Source organism: Clarias gariepinus, chromosome 25 (genome assembly GCF_024256425.1).
Source record: "Clarias gariepinus isolate MV-2021 ecotype Netherlands chromosome 25, CGAR_prim_01v2, whole genome shotgun sequence".
Lineage (NCBI taxonomy): Eukaryota > Metazoa > Chordata > Actinopteri > Siluriformes > Clariidae > Clarias > Clarias gariepinus.
Genome location: NC_071124.1, coordinates 19,976,932 through 20,004,739, shown reverse-complemented (window position 1 = coordinate 20,004,739; position 27,808 = coordinate 19,976,932). Strand labels below are relative to the sequence as shown.

General features: G+C 37.4%; 1 protein-coding gene across 3 annotated transcripts; it reads right to left on the bottom strand.

The window, feature by feature from the left end:
• Positions 1 to 62: 62 nt before the first annotated feature.
• On the bottom strand, positions 63 to 26,669 carry eps15l1b (epidermal growth factor receptor pathway substrate 15-like 1b). 3 transcript variants are annotated; one of them, XM_053486392.1, is made up of 24 exons: positions 26,575 to 26,669; positions 25,222 to 25,263; positions 24,702 to 24,791; positions 24,385 to 24,432; positions 24,103 to 24,204; positions 23,891 to 23,953; positions 23,518 to 23,643; positions 22,695 to 22,754; positions 22,215 to 22,487; positions 21,006 to 21,166; positions 20,330 to 20,486; positions 19,304 to 19,369; positions 19,053 to 19,138; positions 18,422 to 18,494; positions 17,923 to 18,084; positions 16,792 to 16,989; positions 16,506 to 16,658; positions 15,856 to 15,970; positions 13,610 to 13,710; positions 11,941 to 12,004; positions 9,876 to 9,952; positions 9,514 to 9,607; positions 5,090 to 5,220; positions 63 to 737 (listed from the first exon to the last, which is right to left on the bottom strand). In XM_053486392.1, the coding sequence occupies exons 1-24, from the start codon at positions 26,641 to 26,643 to the stop codon at positions 594 to 596; spliced, it is 2,655 nt and encodes an 884-aa protein (XP_053342367.1). In that variant the 5' UTR covers positions 26,644 to 26,669; the 3' UTR covers positions 63 to 593. The 3 variants fall into 3 exon arrangements, with proteins under 3 accessions (XP_053342367.1, XP_053342368.1, XP_053342369.1); XM_053486393.1 differs by having other exon boundaries at positions 5,090 to 5,217; XM_053486394.1 differs by lacking the exon at positions 5,090 to 5,220 and having other exon boundaries at positions 599 to 737; positions 26,575 to 26,668.
• Between the last annotated feature and the right edge of the window lie 1,139 nt (positions 26,670 to 27,808).

Sequence of the window (27,808 nt, the reverse complement as noted above, 5' to 3'; positions counted from 1 at the left end):
CAGTATTTCCTTAATAGGTCTTTAATAAAAAGTCAAATAAAACAGACACCTCCAAGCAAAGGTACCAATAAATGTGTTTATAAAACGATGTATGCTAGAAAATAATAAATACAGTTCATTGAGGTGCATTTTGTGTATAAACTCCTGAATAAAAGAAGTTGTTTCAGTGCCAAAGCCAACAGAGCAGAAGAAGAATCTTTTTCTAATCAAGGCCACTAAATGGTGACACGCCACACACTGCTAACAGTGTTGCATTTTGTATTGCCCCGAGATAATAAAAAAAATTAAAATAAAAGAAATTTATTCTGCTATTTGTTCAGTATAGTTTTGTCAATGCGTTAAAATCCGAACCTGGGAAGCACCCATGAGAGATTTGGTTTTGCCCCGTGTGTAAGGCAATGTGGGATTGAGTGCAATTTTAGCAGCAGGGAAAACAACTGAGTTATGCGAGCCTCAAAGCTCAGGGGAAAAACGCTCGACAGTGAGAATTTCAATGGACCCTGTGTTCTGTTGTTTTTTACCCTCGGAGGAAGCGGTATTTAGGATGGCTACAGTGCAGCGCTGGGCTCTGGACAACACGCTGTGGACTAGCCTCACGTTCTGGACATGTCAACCCGGCTGAGAGCGAGAGCCAGCTCCAGATCCTGCTGCTCCTGGAGGCGGAGCTTCCTCACCCGCTCCTCCTCCCTCTTACTCTCTCGCTTGGCCCACTCCAGCTGTTCGACTTCATTTCCGAACTATAAGAGAGTGAGAGAAAGTGAGAGGCTTGCATCGGATGCGACTGAGAAACATAGAAAACATAGAACACGAAGAAATCAAAACACTCATGCATACGTACATGGCAGCTGATTAATTGTTTGGCAGATTTTATGACATGATTAATGTTTGAAGATGATTCGATAAATCTAACTGATCAATTAAAATAAAAATAAAAATCACTTTATATATATATATATATATATATATATATATACACACACACCACAGCACTGCTAATTCCTCAAACATGGTTGGTCAAAAGGTGTTATAATACAGTATGTTCCTGTAGTAACAGCTCATTCACATGCACTTATATGGCAAAAGCTGTACAAAATCTGAGACTAACCAGAAATTGATAAAACATATATACAAGTATAATCATTGAAATGGTACTCATTTAACAGTTATGAAATGAATCTTAAGTGTCAGCAATTCAGGGCAGCTTTTGGGCTTTTGCGGGTTTTCAGAAACCTGTAAAGCTGCATTTTTGCCTCATTAACTTCGAAAAAGTTAATTAAAACAGAGGATGGTTGAAAGCTGCTTTAATGTAAGTGAAAACAGAACCTACCTCATCTTGTATAAATACAAGAATACAGCACTAAGACATGGTCTTTGGTACGAAATAAAAAAACTGGCAAACTGCTGTGGTGTAATTGGAATAAAACACTTCAGGATGTGCTGTTACTGGAAAACTATCAACTGCAGGGTGACGATGCTGGAGTTAACGCATTGCGCCACCTGGGCATTGATTACTTTCCTCTGCCGGGTTTTTTTTCCTTAGGATGAGGCTGATGGAGGTGTTTTTAGTTTTTTTATTTACAATGGAGGTGTGTGATTCTTTTACACAACATGACAATCAGGCATGCGGGGTTGTGCTAGTACCCAAACACAAAGCCCGTGCAAAACAAATCATTTGAATCTCAAACCTCACCCAAATTCTTTGGTCGTTTTTGGTATGCTGCGAGGGCTGTCACAGATTTGAAGGTTTTAACAAAAGTAACCAACCATTCTCACTGCTGTATTTTATTTTTTTCAATCGTTAATGTTTCGTTTTCTGTGAAGGACGAACCATAGAGTTCTAACCATGTTAGAGTAGTAGATAGTTTTAACCTGTGAGCAGTCAGAAAACTTAAATCCAGTTTAACGTGACAGCCCTATATCACATGCCTCATTATGAGATGGTTGACGAATGACCAATGAAGTGACCAATGAGAAACGTGATGCACCTAAACCACAACTCACAGCATGAACTGAAAACTAATTAAGCCTACGTTCTTTTTTTTTCTTTTAAAAAAACGATCTAGGCAAACTATCAAATGATGCCTACTGTTTGAATGCATTGCTATACACGTTTGTTTATTTATTTACAATGCATATTGAGGTTGAAAGTCACGCGGGTTTTCTATATGCGAACATCAAATAAATCTGTTTTCACTTGGGGAGGCGAAGCGGATTTTGTGTGTTCGCCGGGTGGAGTAGGTGCTCGCTGTGGTTAACACCCGTGCGTACAGAGAGCCGAGTTGTGGTCACCATACGCTTGTGCTGACTTACCTTTAAATGTTCAGGGCCTGAGAGAAAGACACATCATCACAGTTCACAAGCTATTTAAGATTAAATTAAGAAACAAAAAGAAAAAAAAGAAGAAGGAAAAAAAAAACACACACCACCACAAATAAGCTCATGCTACCATGAACAAACACCACTTGCACAGCAAACACATGCAAGGGCTTTATATGGTCAAATAACAGCATGCAAAAGCCGTAAGCTCCAAGCATTAAATACGCCAATCTGGTACTTTTACGATGTATAACGATCACGTCCGTGTATTTTAGACTTACCTTCACAACAAAAGTATGATTTATTACAGAATAAAATAGCATCGGTAAAATCAATAGAAATCAAATAGATAAATCCTGATGTATATTACCAAAATGTAAAAAAAGAGTAAAAAATGATGACCGAATTAATTAATTAGCTAGTGTTTTTCTTAAACTAGAATCTTGCACTATCAAGTTGATGTTTGACACCTGGGTCAGGATGAGTGGGAGGTTTAACTAATGCACTTCCTGTTTTCAATCACAGGTTAAAAAGTCAAACTCTCACACTAAACAGGGCACAAACACTGTATGCCAGGCAGGTACAGTCTGCATTTTTAAGCATGGGCTTCAAAAGAAATCTCCACCTCAAAAAAAACAAAAACAAAAAACAAACCCCCTAACTAACATTAAGTTTGATTATATTAGGTTATTTGTGAACGGTGCCAATACATGTATGCCGCATGCAAACATACGTGTTGACAGCGAGGTCTTGTTGCTAGATACTATAAACAAATAAGAAAAGCGAGACAAGCTTCTGTTTTCCATTTAAATGAAAAAATTCAGGTTAGATAAACCTTGGGTAAAGGCTTTGGAGCAGAATGCAACATGGCTACAGGACGACGTGACAGCAGAAATTCTTAGGTTATTATTAATGATGTAGACCTTTGAGAAGTTGGGACAGAATGGAGCGCTAAAGCAGTGCTGCATTGCTCCATTTACGCTGCCTTGCAAAAGTATTCACCCCCTTGGCATTTTTAATGTTTTGTGAAACATGGATGGATTTGCACAAAACCCTGTAAGTTTGTAAAGTGAAATGAAAAAAAAAATAGCTAAAAAAATAAATAAATAAAAAATGTAATCTGAAAATTGGCATGCACATATGTATTCATGACCCTTTGCTATGGAGCCCCTCAAAGGTTTTAGTGCAACCAATTACCTTCAGAGGTCACATAACTAGTGCAATAAAGTCCTCAAATTCATGTGTCACATCACACATGATAAACAATATAAACACACATTTTCTGAAAGGCTCCTCAGGCTGCAACACCACTAAGCAAGAGGCATCACACCATGAAGACTCCAAACAAGTTAAAAAAAAGTTGTTGAGAAGTACAAGTCAGGACAGGGTTATAAAAAATAAAAAGCCAAATGTTTGATGATCCCCCGGAGTACCATCACATCCATCATCTTCAAATGGAAAGAACATGGTACCACAACAAACCTGCCAAGAGAGGGCCATCCACCGAGACTCACAGACAAGGCAAGGAGGGCATTAATTAAAGAGGCAGCAAAGAGACCCAAGGTAACCCTGAAGGAGCTGCAGAGTTCCACAGCAGAGACTGGTGGATCTGTGCATGGGATCACAATAATCCGTACCCTCAATAGAGCTGGGCTTTATGAAAGAGTGGCTCAAAAAAAGCCATTACTTAGTGTTAAAAATAAGTTTGAGTTTGCCAAAAAACATGGACATTTTTCCCAAATGTATGGAGGAAGGTGCTCTGGTCAGATGAGAATAAAATTAAACTTTTCGGGCACTATGGTTGGTGAAAAATCCGACAAATCCCACCACCCCAAGCACACCGTCACCATCATGCTGTGGGGATGTTTTTAGCAGCAGAGACTGGGAAACTGATTCGAGTCGAAGGAAAGATGGATGGAATATACAGGGATATAAGCAAAAAAACATCCAACAAAGTACAGGCTCTACAAGGTGTGCTGGGGGCGGTGAATAGTTATGCACGCTGAAGGTTTCGTTATTTTGTCCTATTTGTTGTTTGATTCACAATTTAAAAAAACATTTTTAAATCACATCTTAAAAAAGTTTTTTTTAATTTTTAAATGAAATGATACAAACCTTCATATTCAAACAATCCTTTTTATTTCCAAGTTGTGAGGCAACGAAATATTAAATAATGCCAAGGGGGGTGAATACTTTTGCAAGGCCCTGTAGGTGGAGATTAATCTTGTTTGCAAAAATATCATCAGTGGAATTTCAGGCAATTGAGGAAACATCTTTAACATAAACATTTTTTATTTTTAAAACTTTAGAAAACTATGCAGACTTTAAGGTGGACTTTTAGAATTCATCTGCTGACCTTAAGTTCAAAATGTACTGACAATTGAAAAATGAATAGATCCGTATGAATGAAATTGTGCAGGAGGCAAACAAAGTCAAGCAGACACAACAGCGGAGCGTGCTGGATGCGCAGGAGGCGAACACAACAAGTAAAACAGGATGGTTAGGATCAGCAGGGTCGGTAGGTCTCGGATACTGCTGGCTATCCATCTAGACATGAATGTTTGACGAGGGAGTGGGGGGGTGGGAGGGCATGCTCGGACTGAGACAGAATGACAACAGCTGCAGCTAAGGATAAATAATACAACACAATAAAACATATTGCATAATGAAAGCACACAGGTACAGAATGATGTGGCGGCATGCCTGCGGGGCGGGGACGCTTGGTGCCGGCTAAGCTGGACACATCGGAAAGGGTTAACCAGACTCGACTTACGGCTCTAAGGTCTGTGAGAGCAAGAGAGTCTGTTAAGGCGGATCTACTGGACGGCGACGAGGAGCGAGAGTCTCTGTTCGGCGTTGGAAAGCGGGAAACACCGAGCGTTTGCCTATGAGCTGCAACTCCTGCTGAAACAGTTCAGAAATAGCGTCAGTTAGAAATAGGAAAAAATAAAAAATAAAATAATCATGTGCTGAAATCACTGTTCCCATGCTCTGTATGACTCTGACCTCTGTGCTAAGAGCAGGCATGAGATCAATGCAGAGAGCTTTATTCAGGGGCTGACTTGCGGTGTACCAAAAAACCAGATCAACGGTTTCATTTCTGCAAAATTAAGCCACCTTTCAAAACCAATTACAACGCCCATAAGCCGTTACAACAACTGTTGACAAACACAACAAGAGTTTATTCGTAATACACAGATCTCTCTATAAACCGAATCTTCAGACCCAGATACTGATGCCTCAAAACAGTGCTGAGAAAAAAGAACCAGGCTGCTGATGATGTTTGTGGAAAGAAAAAAAAAAAAACATCGCTATCAAAGATCACCCATGTGCCACACTCTGAGTGCAAAAGGTCACACAGCAGCTGCTTTCAGCTAGTGAGAGACTGGTTTTAAGCTTCCTCTGTTTTTCTCACGGGGCGAGGCACAACACGTAAGCGAAGGGAGTTATTTATTGAAAGTTGCAGCGGAAACAGAAAGCAGCGAGAGAGAGAAGTGAGCACAAACTGGCATAGATGATTTTAGCCACCCATGAGAACCTCACGCCACTTCAGCAATCTCTAAAGCCTTCGGCTGCGCCGCATCATTTATCTTCTGATCTCATAAACGTCTTCGCATTCTTTACAGATACATGTTAAACGATTACACTACAAAGCCAAGTACCAAAGCTTGCACATCGTTAAGAGAAGGGTTGTTAATATTAATCATGAAAAATCTCAGTGTTCAATCTACTATGTAATGACTCGTATGGTCTGCCCTTTTCTTTTAACGTCTGCCTATAATCCTTTTTTTTTTAACCATTATAGATGCTACTAATTCTAAACATTTAATTTATTTGATTTAGGTAGAATTTATTTTATTTCTTACTACACTGTAAAATAATAGTGATGTCGTCCAAAATATGCAATGATCTCCACTAAACTGTTGATATGGAGATGTGTCTGATACTTATTCTCTGTAAAGCCTTCATAACGGCTCTAATCTGAGGTCTAATCTAATCTATTAGTGATTTCTGACGCTTGTAACCATAAAGTTACTGCTGTGTAGCAGAGGTAACTTTTTGCTCTTACTTTCCTGGGGTATTTTCATCACTGTGCTTCAGGGGTTTTGCAAATGCACTTGACAATACTGTTCTTGCAAGAACTGTTCCAGAAAAGCTGACCACGTCTTAAAATAACAAATGTAACTTTATTACCTAATACTATACGTGTTATTTAATAGTTTGGAAAAAATCATATCATTCTAGAATGTAGAAAATAAATCACTAATCAAGACAAAACAAAAAAACATTAAATCAGAAGTTATTTCCAAACTTTTCACTGGTACTGTACTTTAAGAACAGTTGAAAAATAGTTATCTTATCAATAATCTATGGGGAATTTTTTCACTCAACTGTAAATAGCATGTTACATAAATTGTGGTAAAACATCATGCCAGGGAAGAATATTAAAAAGTAGAATGAGCAGAAAATAATAATGATAATAAAGCATTAGTACTATAGTAGTATTAGCAGTTACAGTAAGTTCTAGTAGTACTGGTAGCTTCAACAGTAGTGGTAACACACAGGAGGTGTTAAAGTCAAGCCGAGACTTATCTCATTGAGCAGCAAAAAAGTTACGAGCTCATCCTGTTAGTCGTTCTGGTAAGCAACACGTGTCGTCTATTCTTGTATCGTGGCGGTAATGTGTTCATCCGCGCAAATCGTATTACGCTATATGATGTGCAACAGTGTCACTGCAAACATGGAACAGCATATTGTGTATGAAAGCGAGTGACATTTACAGAAGCGCGGTAATGAGAATGACCTGATCCTGGCAGAGGTGGAGTTCCTGGAAGGCCAGCGTTTCAGTAGTGGTACCCTGATGGTATCCATGAACGGGTGAAATGCTTGCAGAAGTACATTAATGTAGTTGGGGTTTTATAGAGAAATAACGAAATAATGGTTCTGTTATTCTGTGGAAGCAAAAGTCACGGTTTGATTTGAACACTAGTATAATAATACTTGTAGTAATAATAATATCATCAGCAGCATTAATAATAATAATGATGATGATTAGTAGTAGAAGTAGTAATAATTCTAACATCACTGGAAAGACAAAAAAAAAGCAGCATTATTACTATTAGTGGTAGTAGTATCAGTAGTAGTAGTAAAAGCAGGAGGTGGTGAAAAACTTCACGTGACAAAGAGGTGGGTGTTATTTGCTTAAGATTGCAGAGTAAACCAAAAGCAGAGAGAGAGAATACCTTGGCACAGACGCTTTAAGTCAGGTGTGGGAACCTCACACTTGCTGCTTCTCTGTAGGGTGTGAAGTGTGTACGTCGGTCAGGTTCTCACACAAACTCTCACACATACTCTCTCTAACACTCACTCTCTTTCTCTCTCCTGCTTCATCCTCACGTTTCCTCTTCTCAGAGATATGCACAACGCTGCAGCACCACACCCATGTCCTACATCGTCAACAGAAAAACAACTCGCCCTGGTCCTGTACCCTCATAACAAACAGCACAGCATGGTGCTGTAAACAACACACGGGTGAAAGGGCAAATCGATTGTTCTTCTAAAAGACAGTATCGAATGAGACAAATGAATAGCATAAGTAGAAATAAATAAATAGATAAATCAAGAATAAAATTGCGGAAAATAATTTGACAGAATTGTGTGGATGAATTCGGTACAGAAATTAATTTTGCAGTTCTGTGGATGCTTGTTGGCTGTTACAGCACTGGGTGAGGGTTTTAAGGTTTTTTTATTTTACACAGTAGAGGCAGGAATGATGCTTGGATGCCTACAGTTTAAGGTGGCTCACTGAATGGTTTGATAATGAGTACATTTAACATTCAACACTTCCAAGGCGACACACAGCAGGTGTCCAACTGTGCAATGTTTATTCATTTGGCAAGTTATTCCACTAGGTGTGTTAGATGAAGATAAACGTAATTATCTGTACATCAGTGCCATCCATGAAACACATATTTGACCCCTTTGACTAGTGCGACACCCATGTTTTATGCAGAGCTCGCAAGAAACAAAGCTGAAAGTGACAAGATCAAACTGGAAAGAAAACAAGCAACGGTGTAGAAAACTTGGTTCTTGTGGTTCAGTGGGTTATGCACCAGCAACCAAGTAATTGCCAGTTCAAACCTCGGGTGTGGCACCAAAGACCTGCTGACTCAGAATGAAAGCAGCGTTGTTGTTTTTTTATAATATCTTTATACAGATGTTAACTTCGTACCAAACTATTGTTATGGAAGTGAAACATGTCATATTACCGCAAAAGGGTTTTTAGAAATTAATTGATATCGAAGGAAAAAAAAAAAAAAAAAAGCATTTACATTTACATTACTATACATTATATGGTTACACTTCAGTGTTTAGAGTTAATGTTCAACTCCGACCCTGTACAGTACAGGCAACCACATACTACGCCTACCACAATCTACGATGAGGATGCAGAGTACATCTGCTGTATATGCCTGTTAGATCGAAAAAACAGGATGAGTACTTAGAGGCTAGATGTTTGCAGGTTAGGATATCTATTGTAATTAAGAAGTGTGTTTTGACACAGAGCGGGAAAAAAAGGCAAAATAGGATAAAAGTGATCATTACTAGAGTGATAATTATGTAAAGAAACAAGATTATTTTTTATATTTTTAATTTTTCATATATGTTTCTTATATTGTATATTTTGTCCTGTACAGTACAGCTGTTTCTTATTTTTCTATATTTTTCTTATATTGTATATTTTGTACTGTATACTGTTATTTTATTTTTAATTTTTAATTTTATTTTATTCTTACTTAGTCAAATATACCTTCTGTTTTCCTTTTCGTATTTATTTTCTATTCATTGTCTCTATTTTAAGGTCACAAGCAGTTGTCCAAGCATTTCACTGCATATCGTACTGTGTATGACTGTGTATGTGACAAATAAAATTTTAATTGAATTTGAGATTTAGAGCCAACTTTAACTTAATCTTCACCTACACACATCTTTCTAAAACAATGTGCCGTGAAACATTTTTAGAACAGGCAATAGACACAATGTTTCTCAGTCCATATAGTCGTATATATGACGTCCAGCAATATCTAATTCTTAATAACAATGAGCACGATGTATAAATGTGTTAAACACACCACACAGCAAACAGAAATGGGGAAAAAAAATGGATATCATACACGTACACAAACACACACTCACCATAAGGAGGTGGTGCTGGTCTAGCTGGTACAGATTTTTTGGGTGGAGGCAGCGGGTAGGTGGGTTTTCGGCTTTTCGGGTGCCCGCCGGAGCCCTTGGAAAGATAACACGGAATTAGAAACGTTTCCCAACGTGACCAGCACACGGGACAAGCTGCACTGTGTGAGGATGCTTTAGAACAGAGAGTCGTTTTAAGGCCACGCTTAGTTAAAAAGTCCCTCTTAATTTAGCATGATTTCCAGGTAAAGGCATAAATGAGCAGCTATGATAAGATGATAGATAACAAGAGCTAATAAAAAAAATGATGCTTTCCTGTGGTCTGATTACTGAATAGGCCGTTTCACTGGTGACCTCGCTCCTACCTTTGACATGTTTCCAAAGTCTGCAAAGCCACCGTTCCCGCCAAAAGAGTCAAAAGTGTCCGTTGAGGCAAAGGGATCTATGTTGGGAACAGGGGGAATAAAAAGACAAACATGATGTATTTTAATACTTTCCATTACACACCATCAGGTCAGCAGCAGTAGGCAGCAGCAGCGTCATGGACAATCCGGGAGCTGCACGTTTATTTAAGGCACGCGGCTATACTGGGGCCGCACTGTTTCGTTTTCCATGGCTGCTCCTGAAAAGCCTGCTTTCAGTTCCCCCTGTGCGATGCTCATGACGTATGTCTTTAATTAACTGATTACGGAGTTAACTGGAGTCAGTGTTCGATGGACTGAGGCGAACTGCCCTTATCATCTAGAGCTATGGAACGCAGTTTCTGACTTTATGAACAAACCAGTAAACAGAAAGAAAGGAAACAAAAACAAGGACAAAAAAATAAATAAATAAATAAAAACACCCACTTCCTTACAATGCGCTACTTGTGTTCGTAACCACAGATTTGGCATTCAGCAAACCGATATTAGAAGTGGAAACCCCTGTGTGTGTTTCTTCCAGGCGTGCTACGCGGGACCAGTAATAATGCAGCACACACACAAGCCAGTGTTCATACAAAACAAGGTGGATGAGACTGTGTTTTTTATAAATCAACCCTATTTCCTCAGCGAGGAAAATAGAAATAGTGTGTAGCTGTTCAAGAAAGTGAGAGCTTGAGCGATCGAGGCAGCTGAAGAGTGTCAGTGTTCTGCAAGAGCTTTCCTGCTGTAACGTGTTAGTGGGCCAATCTGTTTGGCCACAAAGCAAATCCTGTTCAGGCAGCACTATTTTAGGAATAGCTTGAGTTTTTTTTTTCTTTCATGCAGGTAAAAAGGTCTATAAATAGCTGTTACGCCACAGGAAAATCTGAAGCTCTGTGCTTAAAAACAGAAATTTAAAAAGAAAACCAAAACACACTTTTTTGAACTTGATGACTCCGCTTTCTGGAAAAGTTCTCTCCAAAATGTTTGAGCTACAACCGAATCACAGGCTGTAAAATTCCATGATTAATAAAATCAAAGGCGATGAAGAATTCTCAAAACTGATTGGCCAGGAAGTACGGATTAATTTTCGTGTATTTATTGCAATTCGATTGAGATGCTCTTATTCTAGTATATTATCATTTCTACAACTAATTCATCTCTTGGTTTCTTAAGTGAAGCTTTTTTTTGTGTGTGTGTATATTATATATTATTTATTAATATTTATGGAAGGAGTCATCAGTTTCAGCGCTTTCTAAGAAAGAGGGAATGACTGTTCATACTGTAATTACTCGAAAGTTACATAAAACTTGCTATTATATACACACCTCATCATGGTCTAGTGCTTACATAATTTATAATATTGTGTCAGTAAATCCACGCAGAAATGACTTGGCTAAACAAGCTCATGTATATTGGTTAAATAGAGTGGCGTGTGCGTGTGAGAACAGATGATAGGCCGCATTATGAAACTTAAACCTTTATCTAGCATCTTCTCTTCAAAATTAAGTCAGCCCTATACCCAGAAAGGCATGAAGCTTCCCCTTACGGGTAATTTTGAGAAAGCTAACCGCAGACCGTTCTTGAGATAGATGTAGTGTAGATGACCAACGCGATGACCAACTGAAGGAAAACAGGAACGTAGGATCTTTTTCTTTCACAATGCTGTAGCACAAAACATTGACCATTTCAAAAAAAAAAGAAAGAGAGAGAGAGAAAAATATTTATTTTGTCTTGACGCTTAATCGAGCATTTCATTAGTAATTTCAGCATGCCAGAGGATCACCTCGCACAAAGGCATCTTTGTAAGCTGGAATGATGACGTCATTACCGTAACTGTTCCAGGCATCTCTCAGTTAGAGGAAAATTAACTAGAACCCCAAGTTCTGTTTGCTTTGTGCCAGGTCTTGTTTTTTAATGTGCAGTGGAAAAATTCGCTGCTACGTCAATGTGTCTGACTTATACTGTGGAGTCATGCAGCCGGATGAAGCAAGAGAATAACTCTGAATGAGCAGTAAACATACAGTACCTGAGTCTTTAAACTTGGGAGAAGTGACGGATGTGAGATTCCCCTGCCTTCCAAAAGGGCTGGCCTGCGGTGTAAGAAGCAGAGTAAGTGAGAGAGAGAAAAAAAAAGAGAGAGAAAGAAAAAGAGAAAAGAAATGAAGCTTGAGAGAAAATGAGATTCACTTTTCATGGTTTAAAGCATACAGAGAGTGGATGGTGCTTCCCCAGAGGAGTTCCTCATTCGCAAATGTTTTCCGTTCGATTTCTTCACTGTGAATTGTTAAGCACATTTTATGTTTATGACAACCATGTCGGATTTATCACCGAACAAACTACTGATTGTCAGAGCTGTGTCTGTTTTCATAAGGCATTTCGGGGCATTACGGATGAAACGTTTGGAAATTCACAATCATTTATATCCATAAATATATAGCGATTCATCAGCGTTATGAGTCATGATAAAGGTGGATAAATGAACACGAAAATGGTAGATTTGCAAATGCATGTCATTTCTGGAGTGAAGGATTTTAGATAAACTGGGGGATATGGATGTGACATTTTTACGTTTATGGATGTGGCGAATCTGAAATCAGCCCTCTTAAATTACTATTTATTTTAAAATCATTTATATATTATATATATTTATATAATTATATTTATTTAAAATTCAATATTAAAGCAAAAAAAAAAAATTCAAAAAGGGATTTCTCCCTGAAAAGCCATGTTTTAAATATTTAGCTTGTTAATTTCCTAATTGTCATAATTCTGTAATAATTAAATTTATAAATATATGCATGCCAGTTTAAACTTCTAGAGATACATGTTTAAATAAAGAGAAAAGAAGAAAAAAATTGTAATGTCTTTACAGTGATTTATGTCCAAATGTTTAAATAATAGACATAATCCTTAATAAACTTTAAGAAATCTATTTTTAAACATTTTTAAAAAATGAAATTACATTATATGCAATTATCATCATTGAAGTTTATAGTTTTTTTTGGCCTCTTTGTGCTTCTTGATGCTCAGTATTGGACTTTTACTGTTTAATTATGAAGTAAAAGTTTGGTCAATATAAGTAGATGTGATATTATAAGTGTATCATTATGGTTTGGTAAGAACTCTATAAACTATGCCGACTTATTTTCCTTATGGATGCACGGAATTACTATTTTTGGGCAAACCCTGATTATTTCATTATATTGGTCTATTTCCGTGAACTGGCCCACAAAAAGATCCAACACGCGAATATATGCAGCCTTTAGACGCAATAGAGTTAATCATTGAATTATTCTGTATTTATTTTACCAATCTCTATCTATATATTTAAAAACACGAGACATACTGACATACAAAGATCTTAAAGGTCTTTATTAGAAGCTCTGTTATAGATGACTCTACTTACAACCCTTAGACATTTATTATATAATTACTGTTAAAGTTTTGTGTTTTATTCAGTACAAAAGAAAACTCTTGAGAATCTTGTCTGTAGATGTCGCACACATATATGCTACCTTCACGCAAGATTGATCAAGCAGCCGAGAAATCACTGAAGTATTTCTTAAACTTTTTTCAAGACTATGAATAATAGACAGCTGACTGTAAATGTGTCTTATAAGAATTATTAAGCGCTATATCGTAAACAAGAACAGGTTTAACAAGTTTACTTACATTACTCAAGAATTAACACTCACGTTTAACGGGCTGTTGGGGCTTTTTGTGAAGCGATCCGAGCTGCTGAATGGGTCTTTGAAAGGGTCGCTCTGTCTGAACGGATCTCCTCCAAACGGGTCGGCTACAATAGAAAAAACAATCATTAGATAAACATAGGGTTTTAATACAGCCTCACAGACAGTGGATCTAATTTGTTCCTTTATATATTTTTACATAGTTGACCTTTTCCCTTGATAATAGAGATTAACATTAAATCAGAATTCTGTGTGATAGCAGCTATTAAGGCATCTTCACCCGAAGTAAGGAATGAAACACTAGGGGGCGTGCTGTTCCAGAACAACAATAAAAACACCTTGCTGTAATGCCGTGGGTCTCAAAGTGTGGGGCGCGCCCCACTAGTGGGGAATACAGACATGACAGGTGGGGCGCAATGAACAAGAGGGAATTAGTGGAAAATAATAGTTAAGTACCTATTCTAATTCATGCTTTTCTATCGACAATAAAGATCGGACACTCGAAACTAAACAATCACATGCAAAGAAATGGATTATTAATACAAGTAAATTAAAATAACATCAGAGAAAAATTGGGACCATAGTGCAACAATACCGGTTTAACGTCGGCATGTTATTCGCAGAGGAACAATATACAAGTAATATGTTATATGTAATTTAATTTATTCCAATGTGTATGCTGATGTTTCTGTTTTTTTTTTTTTTTGTAAAAATTTATATTTTATCAGGCAGTACTAGTCTGGCATTTCTAGTTTCCAGTGTGGCAACAAAGTTGCTTTTTGATCCTTCAGGCGCTGAACAGAAGGGAAGATCAATATCCTTCTATGCTTTTTGTGGGTGTGCGGCATTTTGCGATGATCCGTAAATCATCCGTTGCGCCGTAGAGAATAATGATGCTTATGCTTTTAAACTTGTATAATTTAAGGTAGATGTAGCTTAAAGACAATGTAAAGAGGAAATATATGTGGTTATCTTATTTGCGGGTTTATTTACACAGCTTTTAAATTCGGAGATGCGAATATCAAACTAACTTTACCGCGGACCCAAACCGGGTCAGTAGCGGACTGTACGTAGTAAGCATAATAACATCAATGGATACATTTGTTACATGGACCACAAAAAAGCAGGTGATTAAGCGCCATCAGCCTAATCACCCAAAAAGACATCCGAAAAGACAATATCATGAAGCCTATGTTGCTATGTGGGGATGGTGGGGGCAGAGGAGAGACCCGTGTGTGTTTTATGTAAAATAGGAAGACACTTAGAGACAACACACCCCAGTAACGTTAATAAGCCACTCGACTTCTTTGAAAGAAAGCTCTAGATAAGTGACGAAGTAAGTATGTTATAACAATTGCACGTGTATTTTATCTGTTTTGAACTTGGTGTTATTTGATCTTATTGGTTTAGAAATTGATTTTTCAATAAATAGTAAACTTGGCCGATTTTGTATCATTTTGTTGAAAAGTGGGGCTTGAAAATTCGCCCACCCCTTTAAGTGGGGAATGACAGAAAATGTTTGAGAAGCACTGCTGTACTGTGACGTAGCACAACTTGTAAATACTGATCCCACCTTAAAGCTTTTTCTTAAAACATTTCTTACTAAAGAGCAACCCGTCATTCTTTTACCAGTTTATAACTAAATAATAGTGCAACATATACTGCATGTTGTGTAAGATCATCTAAACAGGCTAGTTTAAATCAAACTAAGACTTTTGATTGTGCAGAACATCAGAAAACAAATGAGAGTAAAAACTCCATTTATTTCTCTATATAATCTGCTACACCAATGCACTTATCCGAGCGTTTCAGTATTGCTTGAAGTAAAGGTAGAGTAAAGGTAGTAAATTCTTGAGTAAAGGTAGAAAGTTTTCTCAGTATATCAGAGCCATGATCGGACTGCCTGCTTTATGTCTAAAACGCTGGCCCCCCAGGAACTCCTTTACTGGCTCAAAAATATATGGAAACATTTCAGGACTATACTGGGATTAAGTATAACTTCTAGCCGAGTTCCTGTAATGTGCAAGTAATAAGGAATGTCTGTGTGTTAGCGTTTACTTTTATAAATGGTAATAACGCGTTAATATACACTTATGAGTTGCCTTGCACAACCAAAAAAAAAAAGAAATGAGGAAAAAAAAAAGACATTGTAATCAACTGGAATAGAGTTCAACAGATGTGTAGTTTAACTGTAGTACACACACACACACACACACACACTGTTAAACCGTTACCCCTGTACATCACAGCACCTTTATTGAAGGGGTCGCTTTTGAAGGGGTCCTCAGTCTGAAAGGGATCCACGCTGAAGTTCTGTGCCGCGTTGTTGTTAAACATAGCCAGCCTCGACTTGAAGGAGGAGTCCTCCTGAAACAGACGCACCATTCAGACACGTTGTTTGCTCTCCTGCTCAGCGTCAGGGGGAAAATATTATCATTGTAACCAGAAGAAGAACGGTTTCTAATGCGTCACAAACGAAGCCCTCATCTACTCGTTTCCTGCTCAGGAGAGGGGTAGGTGCGTGGACGTGACATCAGAGGAAGCGTGCTTCCAGGGAAGTCGGTTTGACCATAAGTGGCATGGGCGCATGTACAAAGATTGAGTTATGGGGAAAAAATTTATCCTGTATTGGCAAGTCTTTAACATCTAACACGTTACATGATGAGTAGTCCTACTAATGAACTAGTCAGTAGTTGTGTACGTACAGGTTGCACAAGTACTGCAGATCACCAAGCGGATATTCATATATCATGTGGAATATTTAACCAGTAAACTTTTTTTTTTTTTCAAGATTTTTTGGAAATGGCATTTGGGAGAAAAGAAAAAAGAAAAAAAAAAAAAGACCAAAGGACTTTGAGACTGAATGTGGTAATATCCAGCATTTACAAAGCAGTAGTCTTACCACGGTGCTACTGAGCCCCGAACCCTCCTCAGCAAGGAGCTGGTCAATTTCTGCCAGACTGCTCATGCTGCTGTTGAGAACTTTGTCGAAGCGCTCAATGGTCTTATTCAGCTCCTTCTGGCTCTCCTGGATCTGAGAGATCTCTTCCTGTACCTATGTGAAGAAGTCAATTGGATAAACAGCACTTTTAGACACAAATTAAACAAACAACTGGACTGGAAGGATGGTAAGTTTTTATACAGTCTGTATGTGTGTGCGCGCGCGTATGCCCCGTGTTGCCCCTGACCTCAGTCATCTCATTCTGAGAGGTTTTGAGCAGTTTTAGGATGCTCTCTAGTTTGGCTTTTCCTGCACGCAGACTCTCCTCCAGCTGCTTCTCCTCCTGCTCCAGGCAGTACAAGTCAGTCTTGGTCCTGTTCATCTCCTTCTCCTGGGTCTGCTGAATCGCCTCCTGAGATATGATCTGCGTCTGCAAAGAGGAGATCTGTACACACACACAAAATTTTTTATTTTTTTTAAATGCATTGAATTAGTCATCATGTGTCCGAGCCTAACACCCCTCTTGTGTCTCACATTCTCTCAATTACAACAAATCTCAATATATTGTTATATCGTTCACTGTGAATACTTTTCTCTCTCATGTACTCTTTCACTACAAATCTCTCTCTCTCCTCTATTTCACTACAAATATATTTCCTCTCTTTCACTTCAAATCTCTCTTTCACTACAAATATCGTTCCTCTCTTTCACTTCAAATATCTTTCCTCTCTTTCACTTCAAATCTCTCTTTCACTACAAATATCTTTCCTCTCTTTCACTTCAAATTTCTTTTTCACTACAAATATCTCTTCTCTCCTTCACTTCAAATCGTTCCTCTCTTTTACTTCAAATTTCTTTTTCACTAGAAATATCTTTCCTCTTTTTCACTTCGAATCCCTTTTACTACAAATATCTTTCTTCTCTTTCACTTCAAATCCCTCTCTCCTCACTTCCACTACAAATCTCTCTCTCACTGCCCAGTGACTTTAAAACTATACTCTCACTTATCTTGCACTTTCTTCTCATTCAGTGTAAGTCTCTCTCTTTCTCCTTTAACAAATTTAAAATTTTTCTTCTTCTCCCTTGTTCACTGTAAACCTCTTTCTCCATCTCCTCTCATTCACTAAGTGCAGTAGCTCAGAAGGTCATCGGACCAGCTCCAGCAGGTGCAGTAATCTATATGTGACAAATAAAGGCCTTACTTTAACTATAAATCTCTCTCCCGCTTTCTCTTCTCTTCTCATGAACTCTCTCCGCTTATTCACTGTAAATCTCTCTTCTCATTCACATTAAATCTCTCTTCCTCTTTCTCTGTTTATCTCTTCGCCATTCGCGTTTCTCTCTTTTGTTACAGGTTTTCTCAGAATCTCTCCCTCACCTTGCTGCTCTCCTCCTGGAATTTGCTCTTGGCCTCGGACACTTTGCTCTCCAGTTTGCTCCTCTGATGCTCCATCTCCTGCAGTCTGTTCTGAGCGTCCAGGGTCTGCCGCTCTAGCTCTCGCACACCGCTGTTCTCTTGCTCCAGGTCTAATTGCATGCCCTGTATTCACACACACACCCACACAAACACACACTTACTTTACTAACTGATTAATTATCTTCTATCTGCATCCTGAGCAAACCTTTTACATCGGAAAACTAAAATATAAAAATTTTATGTGTGTGCATGTGTGTTTGTTACCAGCTCTAGATTTTATCATCTGGCACTATGAGTATTTAAGTAAATGCAAAAACACTCACACAACTGATCAGCACAAATGTTGGTGAAAAAATAGACCAAAGCCCTAAAGGATGTTTAGGTTTCTGGTTCTTGTTAAATTGGATTGAAAAATATCATGTTGTTTACTGTTAAGCAGTAAAAAATTTGTAAGCCTTACATGCACTTCACTGTTCTTCTGACGAAGCGTCTCCTCCCTCTGCCTGATCTCCAGCTCTATACTGCGCTTCTCACTATTCAAATAGAAATAAATAAATAAATAAATAAATAAATGAGCAGACAGGTAAGTGCAATAGTCCGCACACTTACAAGACAAATTGAAAAACACACAGAAATGTATTTTAAATCATATATCATTAGATCATTAAATGAGCCAAGTTTTACTGAAATTTCTTTAACATCGCAAAATAACAAGATAATGGTCAATAGTAAAATACAATATATTTTTCATTTTATAACATCATCTATAACTTTAAACCCTCGATTTGCCCTCACTATGCCCTGACCCTGGATTCAAGCTGTAGGAAAACATGAGCTTCCACTGTAAACTAAGAATAATCTATTAAATTAGATCGCTTTCGCCTGTGCAGCAAATATTAGACCTATTGCTGAGCTGACTGAAAAAAATAATACGACTTAGCAAATCACTGAGAAATGCTCATGTACACCCACTGTACATGGTTACATTCGGTCATTACGCTGAATTTTCGCTTATTGCTTACGTGAGCAAAAAAAAAAAAAAAAAGGCAAAGATCATCATCCTGAATCTTTATGGTGATGAAATGTTTCACCTCTGAATCTGTGCTATTTCTTGACTAATGTCATCAAGCTCTTTGTTTCCTGTCAACTCCACTGGCACCACTGGACTAATAACCTCCTAAAAAGAAAGAGAGCAAATAACAGTACATGTTCATGTTCATGACATGTTCATGTAACGACCAGGTACAAAGTTGTATGAAATAATCTGTCACAGTGTGCTCAAGTAGCCACTAGATGTCAGTATTGAATGGCCTGTAAAGCAAACAATTTAAAAACAACTTACTCTCGACAAACTGGAGAATGCAGGCAACTCAAAAACCACTGATGAGGAGATTTCTGATGAGATTGCCTAAAGATAAAAAAACAAGGAAGAAGGAAGAAAGAGAGAGCAGAAAGAAAAAAAAGGAAGAGGTTTAAAGAAATGTACTATTTACATGAATTAGCAATTTAAGCAACCAAAACAATTTCACAAAACTCCTCAACAGTCTGACCAAAAAGAGGAAGTACTGATACTAAACATGATATAATGTGTGTTTATTAAAACACATCACAAATCTGTACGGGTATGTAATAAGATATTGCATTTTAGTAAGAAATAGAAATTGTGTACCACTGTCTTTGTTCATATGAGACAAAACCTAGCCATTGATTCCTATAGTGCAAAAAGATTCCCAAGCATATAAACACACAAAACATTTAGAATGTCAGTTTTAAAATTGTTCTGCAGCCAGCCACTAGAGGGCAGCACATGCTCATTTGTGTCTCAGTCTTATCCTCAAATATCTGCTGTGGCTGCAGGTCTTTGTGTCACGCGGACACACACACACACCCCTACATCCATGTTGGTGCTTTGCAGATACGACCCGACAGCTCTAGTTAATAGAGATGAGAGGAAAATAAATTCAGTTATGTGTGGTGAATCTTTTGTGTAACATTTAATGCATCACTACTCTGACTCCAAAATAGATTTCTGTAAATTATATATTTTTTTTAATTATTTATACATTTGCATGCAAGGAGGTAAATTGTTGCAGTTACTTCATGCTCCTAAAGATGGTGCACTCTGTTCACACACTTAACATACTGCTCACACACTGACAGGCGGCACAGCATCCTATGTGGCAGGAGCAAATTATGTTTTTTTTTTTTTATTCTTTTATTTTTTTTTTTTTAAACAAAATTTTAATTGTGATATTTGTAAAATAGTGATACTACCAGAATCACAATACATATCGTGATGATAACGTATATGCTGGTTCCTGGTAATTACCATCCATACTACATAACCTTGTGTTTTTTAAGGACTTACGGTTGGAGGAGCAGAACCCCTCTCTGAAGGAGGAATCATATCAGGGTTCAGGCTCTTAGGTGGGTCAGCACCTTTGACCGCCTGCTGAATAAGGTGCATAGCCAGACAGAACTGCTCTTTGGTCAGTTTCCCTACACTTTTGGTGTCAGCCAGTGACCTAAAAAAAGAGGAAAAAGTAAGCAAGAGAGGGGAAAATAAATAAACAAAAACAGATCTAGAGAACTAGTTTTAAATCAGATTATTTGTACAGAAATACGAAATGTCTGTTTATATATATATTAGAATAAGGTTAAATTTACTACATAATAAGATAACATCAAAAAGTCTACATGACTTAGTCTTAAAAAACAGAGGCTGGTGAGGAAACAGCTTTTTTAAACTTATGATTTGTTGCTTTGTTCTTCCACAAGATTGTGTCATTCTTCAACCAATAAAAAATAGCTTTTATGTTCTTTAACATAAAAAAACTTCAATTTAACAACTTCTACATAACATTTTAAGATGTGCCGTTATTGGAAGGGAAAAATCAGTTAAAGGGCGGTGACAGTAACAGAAACAAAGTAGCACCACACGCCACCCTGCTGTTTCAGCATTGTGTTTTTTATTCCTCATAAACCCAGTTGTTGTGATTAAATGCAGAAACTGAAATGCACTGAGGTCCTGTCAGCTTCTTTACCAGATGTGGGCCAGGACAGTCTGGGGCAGTCCTGAGTTTATGAAGATGTCCTTAACTTCACCCCCTCCGACCATTCCGTCGAAATCAGAGTCAGCCAGCTCGAAGATTTCCTCATACTGCTCCCTGTCTTCCTGCGGCACCACCCAGTTTGTTGAAACAGTCTAAAATACACACAAACGCACACATACACACGCACACACACAAACAACAGAAAAAACAAACAAACACATTACCATGCACATCATATCATGATGATATTAAGAAACCCATACATGAAAGGTATTACTCCTTTCAAGACAACAGATACAACAGGAAAGTCTAGACAAGGACACACCACTAAATGTGTTGCAATACACACAAGGTATGCCATGATGACTTGAATCCAAAAAGGTACAGGTTATAAAGCCATGCTCTGAATGTGGATGAACCAGTTTTGCTAGCACAGATTGACTGCAAAGATAGCATATACAGGTTTGAAATATAAACTCTCTCGCCCTTTAACCAAATGCTGCCTGTCATACAGCGAAACTAACTACAGTAAGTGGTGAAAGTAATAAGGGGATACCATTACAAGCTTCAGTTTACTTCTTTATTCTTTTAAAGAAATAAATACCGAAGGGAACATTTGACTCGTCATAAAGCGTATCCTAAAACCTTATCCAGAGACCATATTAATGTTTCTGCAGGCTTGGACTGAAGTGTTCTCCTGGGTGGGAATGTTTGTCTTTTCTGGGTGGCAACGTTTGTATAACCATCAAACTACCATTTATTACTTCTTTTAAAGCTATTTGTTTATTTTAGAACAAGAGAATAATTTTCACTCAAGAGGTAATATAATTCTTGTCATATTTGAAAGAATACTCGGCAATCTGGCAGAATGTTGGCGGGGAAAAAAAGAAAGAAAGTAAAGTAAGCTAATTCTACGCTTTATGTTAGTGTGCCTGTGGAAGAATGCCGAGCACAGCAGAGTGATCGTACTGATTTAAAAAAAGATTGTCTCGATAGGGTACAAGTTGGTAGTCCAAAATGTTTGTATAAAAGTTTACATGGCCTGAAGTGCAACAGAGACTGGAATCTGCCATAAATGTATATTATAAAAGATTCTTCAATTACTATATAGAACAACCAAAAATGATCTATTCTGCAAGTTTTTGTTAATTGTTTTTTTTTTAAATCATGCAATACGAGAAAGTGTGTGTGTGTGTGTACCAGCTGTGGTGCTGGGCTGAGACTACGACTTGGGCTGGAGCTCCTGAAGGAGTTTGAAGGCGAGAGGTTGGAACCGATGGTCAGAGGGCTCTTGGAGAGAGGAGCTGTGGGACGAAGGCTCTCCTTCATGAGGAAAGGACTAGAGGGCAGAACGGGCACAGAACCAGGCAGACCCATTGCACTCTTCTTCCGCTTGGATGGAGGAATCATGGATATTGGTAGAATGGAAGGAACTGGTTCTTTCTCTCGGGCTCGGTATACCAAATGCATAGCCTGAATGTAGAAGTAAACAATATTCAATAAAATAGCTCTAGATGTGTCATTTTAACATACAAAGCTTATACCATAAACTGAGCAACTTGAAAACTGTTTTACAAAACAGTTTACGATGATTACCTCTGATTTTATTTATTTATTTTGGCTAGATCATTTGCGTTAAAATAAGTATCACTGCATACTTGGATTAGATTATGAACTCACCACTGCAAACTCTTCTTTATCCAGATGTCCATCTTTATCAATGTCACTGAGATCCCAAATCTGAGAAAAGAATACAAAGCATGTGAATTATTATCCAGAATGCCCTTAAAAAATCCTGATATAGCAAAAAAAAAACAAAAAAAACTAACATTACTTAATGTTAACACATAATATCTACAATGTAGTAGTGAGTAATCTATAACAACCTGTATTTATACAACTGCACTGTTAATCGCTCAAATCTGAAGTTTACATTTTCTATAAAAGTAATATAAACTTTCCAGGTAGTATTAATCATGATACATTATCGTTTCTGTAGTAGCGGCTCGTTCAGGTCCTATGGCAGACGATCTAAATAAATTAAGACCAATAACTAACAGAAGAATGTTTATTTCAGAAATATAAAACTTATAATAACTGACGCGGTGCCTTTCTTTTGTAATAAACTCTTTTTGGAAGGATTCTACTGGTTCAGAATTTTGCCGTTCTAACATGACAAGCTGTTTTTTTGTTTGTTTTGTTTTGTTTCCTTTTCATGTTTCCTTTTCTTCAGGTTCAAGAAGGAGGAAAGGAATGATAATGGTAGAAAAACTGTTATAACGTAAATGAAAACAGGAACTAAATGGAATCTTTGACATTCCACGATACAAGCATAATACGCTATTCATTATTAAAATCCAAATAGTATTGTTGGCACATTGCTGTGGTAAATAATTAAAGATTCATCAGATTGGGTTTGTTATGGAAAACAAATTATTAAAAACAACATTGATTAATTACAGAGCAGCATGCCACATTGTGTTTCATGTCTTACATAACATACCTTCCCAAGCACATCTAGAGGCAGGTTTGAATTGATGAGGACTGGCTTTACTTTATCTCCTGACAGAAGCCCATTGATGGGCAAAAGACTCTCGAATATGCCGTCATACTTAGATTTTTCATCAAACTACAGTTATAGAGATGAGACAGAGAGAAAGAGAGAGAGAGAGACAGACAAAAAGAGTCAGTACATTTATAATTAAATGCAGTTTAGTGTGTTAGGTGTTCCTTCATTACCAGAAGTAACACAAATAGCGACAGTTTGTAGCAATCCTCCATTGCGAAATATGAGGCGTGTACAAACTTTTGTACTTAACTCTTTAACAAAGTGCATTCTGCCAATGAGAGAACTAACCAACCACACACATATTCACCTTCACTGTCCACGTAGAGTCACTGGAAGATGCTGATATTAAAGATGGACTGCTTGTGTCTCTCTACAACCACAAAAGGACATTTCATTTGTTTTAATGAGCTACAATTTAGTTTCATTCATTAATCTATAATGATACACCTTTCTTAATATCATCTTTCTTTATGGTCACATTCTTCTCTTATCACCCATAAACATTTAAGAGAAGCGTACAAATTTAGGAGCAGGTAGTGACATGGTCTGGCTCAGGCTGGCGTGGCTGACATCGCTGCCATTCTGAGCTAAAGCAACAAGTCTTAGAGCAATAAAGAAGCCCTACAGAGCAGGAAATAAATAGAAAAAAAAAGACATCAGTGCAGCAAATGCCATATACATTAATCAGAATCTATAATCTACAAAGCAGTGGTTGGTTGAATTAGTAATGTTATTACTATTACGCCTTTCTACAATACTTATTCTTCTATGTATTCAAATTAAAACTAAATAACCACTTACCCGCTTGTCCAGGTAGCCCTTTCTCTCTGTGTCGGACAAATCCCAAATCTGAAAGAATATATTAAAAAAAACAAAGATTAACTAAACTATGTTATAAGGATCAAAATTAAGCAGGAAAACTTGTATGTAAAGACCGAAGGAAAACGAAACCATCATGCAGCAGCTCTCTATATCTTTATTAATATAAATGTGGAATTTGCCCTGTAGCTCCAACTACTGTCAAATCTACCCTTAAAAATGAATAACGATTTCAATTCCACAGCACTGTAATATAAATGTTTAACACTGGTTTTGATCATGGTGTGAGAATGGCTTACCTTGCCCAGAATAATGTCTGAAAGTCCTGACCTCTTTAAAAACTGTGCTGCTTCTGCCGCCCCGACTTTGCCCAAGTTTCCTGGGTCGACCTGCACCGGCCAAATATATGCCAATGAGCAACAATAGTATTTACACTAATGTTCAACTTGTGCACAAACATCAAACTGTGTGGCAGCCTGGGAAAACCCATGCATGAAATTATCTTTTTTTTTATATATATATATATATATATATATTATATGTATTTCTGAAAACTAAAAGTGTGAGCAAATGAAAATATTTATCTTTGGTACAGCATTCAAACAGAAGTTATGTGTTTATATTTGAAACTAGAAAAAAAAATGCATTTTATAGACCAACAACAAAATAAATAAATAAATAACCAAAATGCAATATTTGGCACATTTAAGTGTTTTACTGAAATTACAAATATATCAATATATCAGTCTGTTTATCTCTCTATCTACATATACATAAAAACATTACATTAAAGTGTTAATTATAATAATATCAAGTTACCTGTCTGTAAAAGGTTTCATATACTGGGTTTCCATTTGATATCTAAAAGAATACAGAAATTAAAGAATAAAAATCACTATCATTATTATTTTATAACAGAACAATTGGTGTTTAAGTCAAACCTGGATGATTGTTCAGAATAACAGAACACAGTCAGGAGAGTAAAATCTCACTTTATTTCCCGATATAATCCCCTGATACACTAATGCACTTATCCCAGTGTTACACTAATGCTTGGATACCATCAAGGTAAAAAGTTTTCTCAGTACGCCAGAGCCATGATCGGATTTCCTGCTTTACATCTAAAACACTGGACTCTTGGGAACTCCTTTAATGGCCTCATGAGGAATTTCATCAACTCTCACTCACAAAAGCAAGCACAAGCCCGCACACACACAGTCAGTGTTATAGTAAACACTATATGCGCACACAGATGTCGACTATACGAGTGACGTGTGCACTAAGACACTGTTTGCTCGTCTTGCAAAACACTCGCAATCCAAGGCTTCACTGTACATCATATCCTGGTCACTGACCTGAGCGGGGATTTTTGAAGAAATGTCATCCTGCATCATCTTCGCCGTTTCTCCTTAAACCCTCCTGACCTACTTCATAAATAATCTCGCAATAATCATGCTGTAGGGGTGAAGCTAAGAGCAGCTACTGTAAACATAAGGACTATGGTGTATATTCACATTTTAAAGCGAGCGTAATGATCTATAATCTCACTCTCTGGTGTCACCTGGATGAAGACAGATTTCATTTTGTGTCCAGTCAGGTCTGTCTTGACCATATGTTTGAAGTAAATCTGCTGCTTCTTCTTCTCACTTAATTTTAAAGGTCCAAAGTGCGTCAGAAGTATATTGCTCTAATACTATTAGATATATCTTATTATTTATTTCCTACGATAACAAAGTAATACCAGTAATTACAGATGACTATGGTGATATAATTTGGGATTAAGGTTATGTAAGAGACACAGATAGAGTTAAAGTGGGCGTCCAGAAGTTTATCGCACATTCACATGGAAACAGATAAAAACAACAAGTTTCCAAACAAACAAAAACACAGTTTTAAACAACATTATAATATTCAGCTTAATACACGAACTGTCAGTGCACGTAGTCTTCCTGTCAGAGAGACGAGGTGAGTTTAAACAACACAGGCGGTTGGCGTTAGCTCCAATTAGCCTCCTGCTAGCGTTCTCCTCTCAGAAACTACAGCAAACTTTATTTTACACACCCCCAAAGCAGCCCATTTGGAGCGTGTACAGTAGCCAGCTGAATTAAAGTCGTTTAATATATGTTAATACACTTAAAATGTAACAAAACAAACTTTAAAAGGCTGAGTTACCTGAGTCAGTGACATGAGCGCCGCCATGTTTCCGGCTTCTGTCTGCCGCGCGTGCACGGCGTTGCTCATCGATCTCGTGCACGCGCAGCTAACGAAAAGTTTGCTCCTTAACGACTTTTTTTCATTAAAAAAAATTACATTTTCATTACCTCATAAACTACAATTAATATTGTCGGATAAGTAAGTAAACAGAAATAGTTGAGAATATATAGCTCTGGGGGAAAAAAAGAGACAATTTACTCCAGTAAACTTCTGGAATGTCACCAAGAGGAAGAGGAATGGTCTTAAACCATCAAGCAAAGCTGAGCTGTTTGTCTTTTATTGCAAAAAGAGTGGTATCAAGTTACCCAACAGCAAAAACTGGTGGAGAGCATGCCAAAACGCATGAAAGCTGTGAATTGCTAATCAAAATCATTTAAATAATCAGTAATTATTCCACCAAATACTGATTTTTTTTTATGTTATTTAGCCTTTTTTTTTTTAAAGTTATTAAGGCTCTGCAAATGCTGCATGATCTTTGGGTTATTTTTATGTGTTGTGAGGTCATTTCTTTTAAAGATACACTCTAAATAACAATAGTTACATTTTGAATTTAGGGGAAATATTGTTAAGTTAAGTTAAGTTAGGCCTTTATTTGTCACATATACATTACAGCACAGTAAAATTCCTTTTTCGCATATCCCAACGTAACTGGGGTCAGAGCGTAGGGTCAGCCATGATACGGTGCCCCTGGAGCAGTTAGGGTTAAGAGCCTTGCTCAAGGGCCCAACAGTGGCAACTTGGTGGAGCTGGGATCGATCTTTCGATCAGTAACTCAGTGCCTTAGCCCTCTGAGCCACCACTGCCCCTATACCAGGGACACCAATGTTACCACTACCCTATACCCTACACCAGTGTTAGCAGTTCACAAACTAAAAATAAGCAAAACTGTTCATCTCACCAATATATGCACCTTTAAAAAAAAAAAAAAAAAAAGCATAAGAAACTGATTATTTTGTAGTGGTCCCTGATTTTTTTCCAGAGCTGTATAAAATTTTTTTCAGTAATTCAATTCAAAAAGTGAAAATCATATATTTCAAGTGTTTATTTCTTTTCATTCTGATGATTATGGCTTACAACTGAAGAAAACCCAAAATTCAACATCTCAGAAAATTTGAGGATTTCTTCACTATAGTCAGGCCAAAGTCCAGTCAAGACAACTGTTCTTTATCAGAGACGGTGCCTAACTTTCTCA

Bases quoted from the DNA above. Each gene is read 5' to 3' on its own strand.
- eps15l1b (XM_053486392.1), bottom strand. From the start codon at position 26,643: ATGAGCAACGCCGTGCACGCGCGGCAGACAGAAGCCGGAAACATGGCG. The intron at 23,644-23,890 runs GTGAATATGTGT...CTATAACTGTAG, and splicing joins ACTCTACGTGGACAGTGAAG to TTTGATGAAAAATCTAAGTA. The intron at 15,971-16,505 runs GTAAGACTACTG...CGTCTGTTTCAG, and splicing joins CGGGGCTCAGTAGCACCGTG to GAGGACTCCTCCTTCAAGTC.